Genomic DNA, 15,375 nt, shown 5'->3' with positions numbered 1-15,375 from the left:
ATATATCCATGCTTATGCACTTACAGGGACAACTGCAAAAGAAGCTGGAATTTATGAAAATTCGAAAGGAAATTGAAGAGCATAAGAGGAAGCAGATCGACCTAGAGAAAGCATAGTTTCAGGAGATGAAAAGAAAGGAAGCTAGAGAGAGGGCAAAAACCCTGCAGTTCTTCCAGACTGACAAAGTGAAAGGATTTCATGTTAGTATAGGATTTCTTGTCATGCTTTTCATCACATAAACTGTATTCAGCATCATATTCTTTGTGTTAAATATTATTTGTCATATTCTTTCCTTCACATAAATATTGTATTCATTTTGATATTCTAAAATCAGTTTCTCCCCAGAGTGCTCTGCAGATGACTGAAGTCCTGAAGGAGAGGGAGAGGGACCAGACTGAGCTGAAGAAAAGGAAAGAAACTGAGGCTGAAGAAGCAGATAAAGAGATTTTGGCCATGATCTCTCAGAACAAGGAGCTGGCTTTGCAGCAGCAGGGTCAGAAAGCTGTGGAGAGGAAGCAGAAGTGTCTGGCAGTTGCTGAGACTTTGAAACAACAGTAACGTATCAGATAAACCAACATATATTCAGTATTGTAGCCGTTTGTTTCTGATGTAACTAGTTGACAACACTTTTCTTTTGTCATAAACAATCGAAATTGGTAATATATTACCTCTTTTTTGCTCAGTGAGGAGCACATATGCTGGTGTGCTTTAACACTGTCCTTGTTTATTAGGATTAAGGAGCAGGAGCAGACAAGAGAGGAGGTGATGATGGAAAAGAGAAAGACTTCAAACCAGTCTGTTCATTTCTGTCTGAACTCTCTCATCAACAAAGGTGTTTCAGCCTGCAGACTCTCTGTACACAGAGTAACCTCTATTATACTGTTGTGTGTGAAAATCTCAGGGGATCAGCAGTTTCTAAAATACTTAGAGCAGCCCATCTGGTATCAGCACTGATGCCATGGTTAAGGATCAAATTTTTTCCAATGTGATCATTAACCGACGCTGTATCTGCATGATTTTTATCATAAATGTGATAAATGCATAAATGTGTAGGCATTCAGGTGTTCCTAATAAAGTGGATAGCAAGGGTACACCAGAGCTATCATTATTTTTTTAAACATGTGCTTACTACCTTCATCACTGAGGGTAATAAATGAATAGTGCACCTTCATGGAAGAACACAAGAAAGACACAAGGCACTCATATTTCTTTTTATTTAAGTCTCTTTGAAAGGGCCTCTGGCCAGCATGCCATTAGTTGAGAAGTCTATGAATAAATTTAATAGAGAAATATTGATTCAGCAGGTTTGAGAGATGGACATAAAAAATTAATTGTGCAAAATGAATGATGGTCTTTAAAAGGTTTTATTAAGACTGCAGGAGGTCTATTTCTTCCTGGATATTATGGTAATGTTGATTGTGGATCTATAGAAACTCAATTTGCATGAAACAAATGCAGATGGAGTTGATGGAATGAATGCTACATGCATGCATTATTATTCAAGTAAGAGGGAGAATCGAAATTTTGCAGCATGAAACAAATTATCGCATGCAATTCACATGGAAGTATAAACCTGCACACATCATACTCCGAGCTTGTCACAGTTGAGTGATATTTGTTTTATTGTTTCTCTGTGTAAACTCTAACATAATCCTTAAACGGTGAATGGTGTGTATATACTGTTTATTAACTCGGAAGTGTAACAGTAATACCTTGGCATACAGATTTCAACATGTTATTTGGCACATCAATGACTGGTTAAAAAAATCTAAAAAGAAATTTCAATAGTGTAAATAAAAATATAGTGCATCCAAGACAAACTCCTGTCACCACAGTAGCATATAAATGCATTAAATGCAACATTCACATCACAGGACAATCTAAAAACAACGAACCATAAACCCTTTCTATATACAGTTATTTTGGCAAAAAAACTTGTGAAAAATAAAATGAAGATTTCTTGCTGGTACACAAGATGCAAAAATAGCTGGTAATTGTTTAATGATAGCTGGTAGAATATTCACTCAATATTTATTCAGTCACTAATCTTGAATTAAATCCATGCCTGGCTTCACATTACCTAAAGCTCTGACTTCATATTACAATAGATATCTGTGCACAACCAATTGGACTGCTTATCACTCTGTCTCCACAACGTGTTTTGCTAGAATTATGTTGCGTTTTGGTCTCCATTACTGAAGAGCAAAGCAATTGCATCCATTTTTAGAAAATTACAAACATCAGCATCTCTGGAGATTTACAGCCAGATTAATATGAGCCTTCACTTCATGGGCTCGAGAGAACCAGTGACTCTGAAGTTGATGCCGTCACCAGGCAGGGTGGAGGGGATGAGAGGACAGAGCCAACAGATATACCAGTGTTCACCCAAGCACTCACGGATGTTGGCGATCACCCCGAGATCGTACGGCCGCCGGGTCGAATACCATTCCCTCGTTGTCTGGCCTCTCACCATCAACCCCACATGGAAAAATAGGAAGGCGGAGACCAGCAGGAAGCCCACCACGCAGGTGTCAGCAATGAAGGCAAAGGTGAAAGCTTGCACTGTCACCTGACCTGACACCCGCAGAAGAGATGGAAGATTTAATTCAGTTTACAGTCAGATACATCTGGCTGAATGTCTCAGTACTTTGTCATGATGACTGGATGTACATTTTCTCTAGTATATTTCCAAACTTCTGCATATATCAATACTTGACATACACATTTGTATTACATAAAATGATCAATAAAGGAAGCAAATGACTGGATGAAACATCTTTATACCTCAAGATCAATCACCTATTCATTCATCTGCTCATGCACTCACCAGTGACGAGCATAATCCATGGCACCATAAGCAGCATGACGCTGTGCAAAGTTACGCCTTCCTTCAAGATAACGATGAAGACCTCAGCATTCATCACCACAGCATACAGCAGACCAGCCCACATGAACAGCAGGCAGCTCAGGAAGTAGCGGTAATTGCGGAAGCCCACACACTGGCCGAAGAAGACGCAGTGGTGATCCCGACGCAGGACACACACGTTGCAGTCATAACAATGCGAGCACCGTGGAGGAGTGTGTGTCTCACAGGTGTAACAGTACCTGACAAATGGGAGAGAAAAAAACCTGTTGTTCTAATAGCACTCACAATATCCATATACACAATGTGCTGATGTGTAGCCAGGGTTAAGTGCAGCCTGCTGAGTAGAGCACATGAAATATGAGCCAAATACTTTGCAAATTCAATTATTTCAATTACCTCCATCCCTGCCCCACGTTATACCCATTAAGAAATACGCCACGGATGCTTGGGTTGGTTTTAAGGAACAGAGAGGCATTCCATGTTATACTTCCCAGCATGAAGTACTGGGCAAGCAGGTGAATGGTTTTCCAGTGAGCAGACCACTCAGTGTCCTTCTGTGCTGGCTCCAATGGGGCTTCCATCAACACCAGATAGCTCACTTCAGCCGTGATGGAGAACACCAGCGTTGTATTGAGCACGATTGGCAAGTGGCGACAACCCTTCTCCACCCCACACCATACTTTACTCCTGAAACTGACCATCTTCACCATCTACCAGCGTTTTCTATTAAAACTCCGATGAAGGACCAGTGACCATGTACTTAGCGTCTTGATGCTGGACACTAAATTCACACAAAACCATAACTAGCTGATAACACTGGGTTATAATATATACATAAGTAATATGAGAGGGGATTATTGTTGTCTGGGACAATACTAAATAGCCTTGTAAAGCTGTCTTTCAAGTTTAGCAAGTGAGGTAAGTCAGCTAGCTAGCATGCTAGCTAGAATCATGGCACAATAAGAACAGCTGCCCTGTTTAACATCGGCTTAGGCGCTTAGTGGCTACAAAATAAACGTAAACTATTTAGACCGGCCTGTCGGTGCATTTTTTTCTATATTGTTTATCAGTGTTGTAAACGAGCTCTAAGCTCTCACCGTAGGAAAGGAGCTAGTTGGCTAACTTCCTAAACACTGGCACGGCACAAGATTATTGTGTTACAATTTTAAGCGTCCCTTAAGTGCAAGCGGTTGGGACACACTGGTTCCTACTTACAAGAAATAATGGATTTAAGGAGTTGAACATGCGAATATGTCACGCTTACAGTCAAATAATTTCTAGATTTTGACGATGCGACTCTCACTCCACATTCACGCAAAGTTAAGGTAAAGCCTACAATAGCCCACTAATTAATAAGGAGATATAAATTATGTTTACAAAAGTTTCAATTATATAAATATTCACCGATCAGGCATAACATTATGAGCAGTGACAGGTGAAGTGAATAACACTGATGATCTCCTCATCATGGCACCTGTTAGTGGGTGGGATATATTAGGCAGCAAGTGAACATTTTGTCCTCAAAGTTGATGTGTTAGAAGCAGGAAAAATGGGCAAGAGTATTTGAGCGAGTTTGATAAGGGCCAAATTGTGTTGGCTAGATGACTGTATCAGAGCATCTCCAAAACTGCAGCTCTTGTGGGGTGTTCCCGGTCTGCAGTGGTCAGTATCTATCAAATGTGGTTCAAGGAAGGAAGAGTAGTGAACAGCGGACAGGGTCATGGGCGGCCAAGGCTCACTGATGCACGTAGGGAGTGAAGGTTGGCCTGTGTGATCCAATCCGACAGAGAACTACTGTTGCTGAAATTGTTGAAGAAGTTAATGCTGGTTCTGATAGAAAGGTGTCAGAATACAAAGTGCATGATGGGCTGTTTTGGAAGCAAAAGGTGGGTCAACACAATATTAGGCAGGTGGTCATAATGTTAAGCCCGATCAGTGTACAGATTGATAAATGTGTCAGTCTAAAGAGTGACACCATTGCTCTGTTCCTATTTGACAGAGGCTCTCTAAATCCCTAATCCCTAAATCCTTTAATCTGTATAGCAGTTGTTCAGGCTATGGGGGTTTCACCATAACATGTTTTATGAACAGTGATGGAGAGCAGTAAAGGATATAAAAACTGGTGCTATGCGAATCACTCAACAAGGTAAGCTCTCATTTCTCATCACAGCAACTCACCTGTCTTAGTTTTTTTTTCCAAAACAGACTCAAACTGCAGAGATATATTTTCCCAATCTTTAAAATAGATAAATTGGACTAAAATGAGGTTAATTTAACAGCTTGTCTGTATGAGAATACAATGTTAAATGAATTGGCAGAAGGGGGCGACATTAAATAAATGCTGTCTCGTGTAGCTTGATGGCATCGAGTCCAAATCAAGGGTTTTCAACAAATCCTGCCTTCTGAGGCCTCCTTCATCTTGCCCAGGTTTGAAGGAGAATTCATTATGATTCACTGGACAGTTTGTGTACACAAAGGTTTTATGTTTATTTCAGACTTTTGATTTTATTGCCAGCACGAAATACAAACACATTCACAGAATGTCCATTTTGCTTTCTATTACTCTGTATATAATATTCATAATGAGCCTGACTTCTTAAATGGCTCATAATTCATTTTAAAGTATATTATTGTAGTTGTAGCCCTTTAGTAGGCAAACCTTTTCCCCATGAACCCCACTATCATTTTTTTGAAAACCTTCACAACCTTTCTCCCTGAAAGCAAATTTGTCAAATTATTGCGTATTATAACATAAAATCAATTAACAAAATAGAACACCATAATAGTAAGTTAAATATAGCAGAAGTTTTCACTGGTTTCAAAGCTGTGTAACGTGTAGTAAATTTCAGTAAAAGATAATTAATACATCTGTTTAGTACATAATACACAACTGTAAATTTTGAGAGAATCCGTGTGTGTGTGTGTGTTTGCGTAATGCTGTTAAAATGCGGAACTTACAAAATGTGTAATGGTTTGTAAGCAACGAACTGAAAACTGTTATTTCGGGTTTTTCCTTCTTCTTCTTCCTCATCTTCCATTTTTTCCCCCACATTGCAATTACTTCTCGATCCACTAGGGGAGCTCTTTCACATAGTCGGAATTCTTCTATTTTATAGTTCAGTGTCCATTTGTAAGATCTTAGGCTAAATCTAGGAACCTAAAACACTCTCCAATCTCTCTAACTATTTAAATAAGCTTTTAATTAAATACACATAATTCACTAAACGTCAAATAGTTCAAACAAATTATATGTTTTTTCAGGCTTTGGGATGTGAATAATTAGTGTGTATTCCACTAGGATGAAGAAGAATTTGTGTATAAATGCATTCTCTACAAAAGCTACTTCAGTAACTTTGTCTGTAAAAAAAATCCTTACAGAACTCAGTGAATAGACCTTCGGTTCCTGTAGTCTCTTCTTAAGATCTTCCAATGCATTAAGTATTCTTTTAGTATGATTATATCACTATAACTGATCTGATCTTTTCATCCCAAGTAATTGATTGACATCCATTATCCTACTGGATTAAAGAAAAAAAATGAATGGTGTCAAATGTTGTAAATGGAAATTTAATTGTATGCTAACAGTCATGCAAATAAATAACTTGATAATTAAAAACTGAAATAAAAAAATTAAATAAAAAAAAAATGAAAAATGACAAACAAAAGCAACTACTCTATAGATCTGACTTTCTCCCTGTCTTGACCATTTCCTACCCACTATTTAGGTTTCCCTTATCACATTACAGCTACCACTATGGGATTCTGAGCTTTAGCACATTCACACCAGTCAATCTAACCAGTCAATCTTTTTGTGCTGCTGCTCTAGTTGCATCACAAGACCACATAACACATTTGGGGGAAGACTTTAGCTGCTCTTCTGTGTGTGTGAACACACAGATACACATGATATACTAGTGTTACTATAGCATGCCACCCCTCTCTCACGGACAGCACAGCCAGGTTTGCTTTCTTGGCAACAGATGGCAGTGGCATTGTTGGGATTAAAATTTGAGACCTCCAAGCAAAAGAGAACATGCTAAATAATAGCGATGGATGAAAGAAGCTTCATTAAACACAAAATTGTTTATGTTATATTGTTTCTAGGTTCACAAATGCATTAACCCCATTAACCATTGTCACTAGTGACATCTTCTGTCACCTGTATTAAAACACTACATATTAACATTCATATATGTGATGGCAATTAATGATATTAATGTTTTGAACAAGTGCTCCAAAGATTTAGGCAGTTGAATAAGTTGTACTGTATTGGGTTTAAATTGAGCTTTTATTAAATATATTGTCATATTTATATTTGTTTTTGCAGTAGAGTATAATGAAAAGTAACAGTGAATGTGATTAAGGTGCCTTCTTTACTTACTTTCATAACCTTTAAAAAGAAATAGTTCACAAGGAATAGATGTAGCTTTTGTCTTAAAATATAGACTTTAATATGTTATTGAGCACTTACTGTTATATAGAAAACAGTGACAATTGCAGAACTGAAGCTTCTTCTGTTTCATTTAGCTACCACTTTGAACACAGGCAAAAAAAAAACAAAACAAATCTAATAAATGCTGGGTTTTAAGCATACCTTGTTTAATTGATCCTAGCCAACAGTTGCCACTGAAGCATATAATCCCACAGTGCCACAATGAACAATAGGGGGAAAATGAGAAAATAGAATAGATTTCAAACCATGATCACATGACATGAGAATTTATACCTCACCTTAAAACACTGAAACATCATTGCTTTAAATGTTTGAGATAGCTTTGAAACAGCTGTATAGAGCATCCCACCATTACTAATTATGTTCTTAATACATTCTGCATAAAACTGACTCTGAATAAGAGTTCCTTTCTATTCTGAATACATTTGCTGATCTCCTTTTTTTCCCCGCTCTACTTAATTACATGTTAATTTTGTGTTATAAAGGAACCTTTAGCTTTGTGTCATCTAATTGAGCCTGAATATGCCTCTGATAAATGATTCCACTTTGCTGTGTATCGTTGTGGTCCTGGATGAAACGGATTCAATATTACACATATTAAATATTTTGTGTTCTATTAGTCCCCAATATGAGCAAAATATCTTTATGACGATTATGCAGAGATGAATAAAGCTTTCTCTAGGGCCTGTACTTTGTTAACTTGTTCCACCTTGATGTTCCTGATCTAATATGCTGCAGTTCATTATGAAAGTTTTAAGTAATACTCAAATAGGTACAAATACACCAAAAATGCATATGTATAGTGACAAAGTGCAGTTGGTCTAGCATTTTCTACCCCTGGCATTACTCATTACTCATTACTGCATTCTACCTATACAAAAATATGTCACTATGTCATTTTTTTTGTACATGTGCATTATCAGGGCCACTCAGCTGCAGTATCAGTTACAGGAGCTGAGTGAGAGAGAGCGCAGAGCACGACACCATAACCAGAAACTGTTGCAAGATTTCCAGAGAGCACAGAACACCCTCAGTGACTTGGTGGCTCGTAGTGAAGCAATGAACACCATAAGGGTCAGTAAACCTACTATTACCGTTTGTTCACATATGTTTGCAACATCTTTGAGGAATTAAATGTTTTATTATAGAACAGGTTATAAAGGTCATGGCTTATTCCAACCAGGCTTCATTCTTTTGTTTTCACTTGACTTTTAAACAGATGGAGTATGAGAGTTTCCTGGAGGAGAACTACCCTAAATGGCAGCAGAAGCTGCAAGAAAAAAGGTTGTCAGAACAGCAAAAGGTACTTTCATTAGTTTGTATATATATATATATATATATATATATATATATATATATATATATATATATGTATATATATATATATATATATATATATATATATATATATATATATATATTAAATCAGATAAATAATCTAGAGCAACTTTATTTGCAGTTACTGTACCCACCAAATTCCCACCAAATAAATGCTGCAGATAATAGTCTGTTGAAGACTGATCAGATAAGATCTTTATTCAGATAAGAATAAAGAACCATGCTATATCAAATTCACTTATTATTGGATGTACCGCTGTCTTACATACATCATAAAGATTTAAGATTCATTTTTCAAAATGTTTTGTATTTTTATCCTCAGATGTTAGAACAGCACCTAAAGACCTGCACACTACATACAGAGGAAGAAGGTCAAAGGATAGGTACAGGAAACAAGCACCCATTTAGAATCAACACTTCTTCAGCCATTTCTCCTGATCTGTCTCATTGTGCCATTCTTCACTCCCTTCAACACATATCTGACCATAGAAATAATGTGGCAGAAGGTAAAAACCTTCAATTCACAACACTGTATATGTAAAAGGATCTATTTCACCTGAGTGAAACCTGAGACTTCGTCTGAAAGTGTGGCCAAAAGATTGTGGATACCTAATCATCACGTCTCACTAATGCTCTTGTGACTGCATGAACACAAATCCCTACAGCCATGATCGAGCTCCTAGTGGAAAGCCTGTGGACAGTGGAGCTTCATATAACAGCAAAGTGGGAATAAATCTGGAATGAGATAAAAAAAAAAATACATATGGCTGTGATGGTCATGTTTTCACAAACTTTTGGCCATATAGTGTGCTGATGCTTATGTGGTGATTTTTTGTGTTCTAAGCACCATTTTCTCACATTCTGATCAAATCCCAATATTTTGCCATGTTTTATTCCACCCAGGTAGCAAGCAAAACATGCAAGGAAACGTTCATTCTTCCTTTCCTTCTTCTTGGTTAACTCAGTCACTGATTCCAGTCACTGAACTGGAGCATGGTATCTCCAAGAACAGCAAAAACACCCAAAATGTTCACCAAGTTTTGAATTCATCTTTGCTTGACCATAACTGCTTAACTGGTGATCCAGTAGTCCTGCAAGACCACCATTCCTGTGAACATTTGAGGCAATATCCAAACTCCTGGGCACCTGGGTGTGGCAAGAGAGTAGAGTGTCCTATTGATTGTCCTTCTTGGTCACACCTGCCTTTGATTAATGGGGATAAAGTGAGAAGAGAAGAAAACAGGAGACCGAAAAAGCAAGAAGCATCAGCAAACTTTCAGGGTGATAATCATCACATGCAGAAGCTAAGGAAGAAAGTAAACAGCAGTGACACTGAGCCAGGTAAGGCTAGATTACACTCCTGTCAACATGTAGTAATGAACTGAAGTAATAAAATACAGAGGTTTTGTTGTGTTAATTGTTATTTTGTTGGAAATGTTTGTGAAAAATGTACAAATTTTGGCCATCTTCTATTGGAAAATAGATACAACTAAATAAAGAAATGCAGAGATGTCAGAGTCTGTATCTCTATGGCTCAACCAACCAACCAACCAATCAATTGATCAATCAATTAATCGAAATTTTAGAATCTATGGAGGCTTGTGGTGGCCTAATGCCTTACTCACCCATATATAGTCACTCTGTTGGTCCTATTACTCAATGGATTAGAACAAATCATCTACATCACTGTAAATGATGAAGTACATGTTACTTAGATATGATTGATTAATTGTTGAATTGCAGAGGAGTAAGAGACTTCTCAGAGATATGCTTTAAGATCAGGTAAGATGGGATGACAAGTCTTTTTTTGTTGGTTGGTGACTGTGACCACACCCATGAACAAAACATGCACCCAAGTGTTTCTCAGAAATCTGATAATAAAAAGGATATGCAGACATGTTACCTCTGTGGGATTCTATCAAAGTTTCCTGATTATGTCTTTTATGTATATATTTTGTGCCTGTCCACAGTGAATATATCAACTTACTATGGAGACACCAGTGAAAGCAGTGGTCTGTACACAAAAGCTATCAAAAGCCTTCCTACTAAAGTTCAGAGGGCAAGAATTAAGAGGAGAGTAGAAAAACAGACACACAACACCAGAAAAGATGCTGTTTCTGAGTGGTTATCATCAGTATCAGACCGTCAGTCTGTTTCAAACCACAAGAAGCAAAAGAGAAAGGAGCGGTCTAATGGGAGAAAAACTGCCTTAAAGACTTCTAAAGCTGCTGTAAATTCCCCTAAACAGTTAGTGAAAGAGAACAAAGATGATGGTAACTCGATTGATGAAACCCTCACAAGCATTTGCTGTAAAGTCAAGACAGGAGGGATGAAGAGATATGAAGAGGACACAGAAGAGGAAGAAGAGATATTAGGTTGCGGAGATATGCGAGTGAATGAAGCGACAAACAGAGATTCAACTGAGAATCAAGGTAACAGAGCAAGTCTGTGTGAAGAACGGCATGAAAAAGGAGAGGTTGAGGAAAGATACAGAGCAAAGAGCAGTACAGATGAAGAAGCACCAGAGGAGAAACCTTTAAGAAGCGACACATCTGTTAAGGAATCCCACATTCTTGAGGAAGTGGACTCTGTGAGAGAAAGTGAGGAAGAGGAAGGAGGAGTGGGAGAAGAGGAGGAGGAAGATGAAGTGAAGGGAGATGAAGATGAGAAGAGCAGACCATCAGGAAGAAGGAGCAACGAGGATGAGAATAAATCGGATCAAGAAGGAAATTACAGTGAAGTTTTGAAATCAGATTCAGAAAGAAGCATCCAGGATAGGTAGGGATAAGATAAATTAAGATAAATTACAAGATAAATAAAAACATACAACAATGCATTCTGTTGTTAATCATATTGCTTCCTGATTGACCCCTGAATAATTTCTTAGTCTCAGAGAACTGTATAAAGATGACACTGAAGATGATCTGACTGAGAATGAAGAAAACATAGAAGAGGAGGAAGAGGTAGAGGAGGAGGAGGAGGATGACGACGATGATGTGATAGTAGAAAAATCATCCCCACAGACATGTCATCTTGTTGCTGAAGATTCTAAATATCAGGATGATGATGGTGATGATGATGATATTGATGATGATATTGAGGGTCTTCTTGCTCCACAAAATAACTCTCTTCAACACCAGTAGGTATTTTTCCTATGTAATCCTATTTTATGCAATTATAAGTACTCTATTTGTTTTTGTTTTAACCATAAGGCACTTTTTTTTTATACAGGGCAGATGAAAAGGAAGAAATACTCAAATCAAAAGGTGACAATAAATTTCCAAGCCATGCTGTCTTTGTGTAATTTACCTAAAAATCATGGGTACTTTATTTAACATACAAAAATAATTTGAGAAAGTTAAAATATATTTGAGATGCTAAGCAAAACAAGGTAGGTTGTAATTGGTATTGATGTGTTTTTAGATATGGGGTAACAGTGGCCTCAACCAGGAGGACAGTGCCTCATCTACAGCACAGAAGAGCTTACTGAATGATTTGATGAGGATAAAAATGATATAATCATTTGCTATTGCCTTTACAGTTACTAGACCTCAGCCCAGTTAATGTTACTACATACAAACCAACATCATCAAAATACCAATTTAGGTAATATTCACAGTTGAGAGCAATCCATTTACCTTCAGAGGCTTGTAGAATCTGCGTCAAGGCTCTTTGGGAGCTAACATCTTTCTAAATCACTGAGGTTTTTTGTCACCTGTCTGTAGGGATTTGGTCAAAACACTATAATGATGATCTAAGCAAATATGAGCTAGATATGAATAATTAATTCTGCATGAATTACAGAGGAGTAAGGGATCTCTTAGATATTTGATTTGATGTCTGAGTTGAGATAACAAACATTTTTCAACGGTTGCAGCTGTCACCATGTACCACCTGTGCAACCACACCCCCATGAACAAAACATGTTTATTGACATATAATTCAGCGTTGTGCAGTTAGAGGTGTATATGCCCCCGGGGGTATTTAGAAGTACTACAAAGGGGGCTTAACCAAAAAAGAAAAAGAAAAAAAGAAAAAGAAAGAAAAACCCTGACTTTTTAGTGAAAGAAACAAATAATAGAATTAAAAATCTGATTTAAAATTTTTTTTTAAGTTTTTAATTTCCAGCACATCAAGACAGGAACACATTTTGTCACATAGTATATGACAAATATGTGCTGCAACAAAAGCAAAATGAACAGTTGGCTTATCAAAACAACAGATGATTCACCTTCTACAAATGACAATACAGGACTAGCTAAAAAGGGAATCAAATCTCAAAAATGTAGTTTCTATATGGATATCAGTGGAATTCAGATTAATCAGATTAATTCTCTATTAACTCAGTTTTTCATTTCATAGCAATATATGGGAAAATATTGCATTCAGTACTCTTTTTTTATAGCTACAAACTAGATGTTTTAGTTAGATTTAATACAAATCAAAAGCTCACAGCCATACCCAAAACTATTCTCTGATCCAGTCGATACTTAATAAACAAGCTACTGTTCATTGTATTTTAAGTATTTATATCGTTTTTATAAAGTATTTGTTGCTTCCAAGCATTACTCCTGCAGTAAATGATTCATTATTCAATCCTTTATATTCAGGTCATTAAGTTCAGAATAAGTTTCAGCTCATCTTTACCAGTCGCCTAACCAGTTTTATAGCCTGCTTCAGATTCGTTTACTCATTTCAAGTGTTAACTCTTTTTAGTTTCTTTTTCTATTCTTTAAAATATTTAATATTTTAACCTTGAAATTAATACAAATGCCTCGAAAGAGATTTAATATATAATCATGTATTTGGTTTACTGTAATCTTATACTAAATAATAAAATAATAATAATAATAAAATACTAGATATATTTTGCTTTATTCAAGATATTTTGACTTGGTGTTAATTCTTTTATATATTGTATAGTTTTTGTTAGAGCATAAAGTATGGACCTTTACAGTGTTCTCTTTAAGCTCAGATATTTTCACAGAGCAACTATTGCCTTTTAAATCTATTGTATAATCTCTTTATTGCAGTTTTTTTTTTTTTTCAATTATGTTGAATGTATTTATAAATGATCTGTTTTAACCCAGGTTTACCCAGTGATTCAGAAGAAAATGTGGAAGGTAAAGATGAGCCCGTGGATACTGGTGATGAATTTGACCATTTTTATGATTAGTTCCATTTGCCCAATGCACACTGGAGATGAAGGTGGACTCATCAATGACAAACTACAAGAAGATCAAACATTATTCAGGACTTCTCCATAGATAAAAACTCTCATATCTCATATCTGCCTGTAATAGGACTGAAGCTCCAGCAATTCTGTGCTTCCAGGATATGAACAAGGTTTATAACCTATACAGCAAACACAGACAAGCAGACTGAAAGATTAATAGAGAACAACACAGAGAATTACAAAGAGATGAAAGGACAAACCGGTGCAGGGAATCCCTCAGGCTTTTATGTTATTTGCTGGGAGCTTATCGGCTTGCCCTGAAAGAACCACAGTACTGTCACTGTGCAAACACAGGTGGGTCTGCTCGGGCGACAGAACGAGAAAGAGATATGAAGGAGAATAATAGAAAAAAAGGGAATAGATCACAATGGAGGCTGTTAAATGAAAAGAGAATTGTGAAAGAGAATTGTGAGGAGAAAACAGACCATCTCTCATTACACATCATGCAGAAACGGCATTTCTTATTTCTGAAATAACCCTACCAGTATCCACAGTGCGTTATATGTGTAATTTGAATGTAGAAAGGCTTAGAACGCTTTCATATTTAGATTGGAAGCACAGCCTAGAGGAGGAGGGTGAGTTGGAGTCCGGGCAGTGAGAGGAGGCCGGAGTGAGGGGGTAATGGGGCTGAGCGATGGCTGTTTAAGCGATGGCTGTTTGAACAGGCATGTTTGCATGGATGAAAAGGGACAGAGAAACGCTAGCAGAGATGCACATTAACAGACAGACGATGAAAAAAAGCTGCCACTGTGTAAACTGCACCGGCCCAGTCTTTCCTTCTGGTGGCCATGACAACGCTGCAGAAGCTACTCTTTGCCCAGTCACATGCCCTCCTTTTGACATGAGGAACAAAACGTCTCCAATGTGGCAAGTCAAAGCAGACATTTTGAATCCGTTAGTGCTGTAAACCAACTGCTACAAGCATTGTTCTTTTTCACTGTTTCCCTGAATAGCAAACATTCTGTAATAAGTTCTTTTAGCTGAAAGTTTTTTTTTTTATTCTAATCAGTGCATATAAATTTATTAAGACACTATTAGTCTTGACTAAAACTGAAATAAATGATTTATATAATAGAAATGGAATAAAGTGGCATCTAAGTAATTCTATGCTTTTACAATATTTTCTATGGCGCATAAACTCTCTTTTATTTAGATTTTTTAATTTTTTTCCAAATGAAATTCCTATATACTGTATAAGTTTAAAAAAAAAACTTGAGAAGACAGTATGATATTCTGATTTTAAGAACAAAACAAAATTTTCTTTATAATACACTCTGTCCTTCTACACACCTGAATCTGCTTACTTGAGTATTGGATTTGTGCCTTTTTCTGTGACTGTAATGAATTAAATTAGCCCTTTTTGGGCCTTCCCAATCCTTCCACAACCACAGAGTGCTCCAAACTGAATTCTGAGGCTTTGATATCCAGTTGGTGAACTCAGCATTTCAATATTACAAAGGCTTTTTGATCTATTGAACAGCT

The 15,375-nt window shown here is 36.9% G+C and overlaps 2 protein-coding genes and 1 long non-coding RNA gene across 3 annotated transcripts; 2 read left to right on the top strand and 1 right to left on the bottom strand.

Moving 5' to 3' along the window:
- Positions 1-1,197: 1,197 nt before the first annotated feature.
- Positions 1,198-4,032, bottom strand: zdhhc24 (zinc finger DHHC-type containing 24). Its single transcript, XM_058397977.1, has 3 exons — positions 3,263-4,032; positions 2,828-3,105; positions 1,198-2,574 (listed from the first exon to the last, which is right to left on the bottom strand). Exons 1-3 carry the CDS (start codon positions 3,574-3,576, stop codon positions 2,282-2,284), a joined length of 885 nt encoding a protein of 294 aa, XP_058253960.1. The 5' UTR covers positions 3,577-4,032; the 3' UTR covers positions 1,198-2,281.
- Positions 4,033-8,071: 4,039 nt separating this feature from the next.
- On the top strand, positions 8,072-11,439 carry LOC131357446 (glutamic acid-rich protein-like). Its single transcript, XM_058396418.1, has 5 exons — positions 8,072-8,393; positions 8,539-8,622; positions 8,980-9,163; positions 9,561-9,998; positions 10,628-11,439. The coding sequence occupies exons 1-5, from the start codon at positions 8,211-8,213 to the stop codon at positions 11,437-11,439; spliced, it is 1,701 nt and encodes a 566-aa protein (XP_058252401.1). The 5' UTR covers positions 8,072-8,210.
- Positions 11,440-11,570: 131 nt separating this feature from the next.
- Positions 11,571-14,898, top strand: LOC131358252 (uncharacterized). Its single transcript, XR_009205363.1, has 3 exons — positions 11,571-11,796; positions 11,889-11,923; positions 13,748-14,898. It is a non-coding gene; the product is annotated as an uncharacterized LOC131358252 (long non-coding RNA).
- The last annotated feature ends 477 nt before the right edge of the window (positions 14,899-15,375 follow it).

Source organism: Hemibagrus wyckioides, linkage group LG08 (assembly GCF_019097595.1).
Source record: "Hemibagrus wyckioides isolate EC202008001 linkage group LG08, SWU_Hwy_1.0, whole genome shotgun sequence".
Lineage (NCBI taxonomy): Eukaryota > Metazoa > Chordata > Actinopteri > Siluriformes > Bagridae > Hemibagrus > Hemibagrus wyckioides.
Note: the sequence above shows the minus strand (reverse complement) of the source record. Positions and strands in the feature narration are given on the sequence as shown.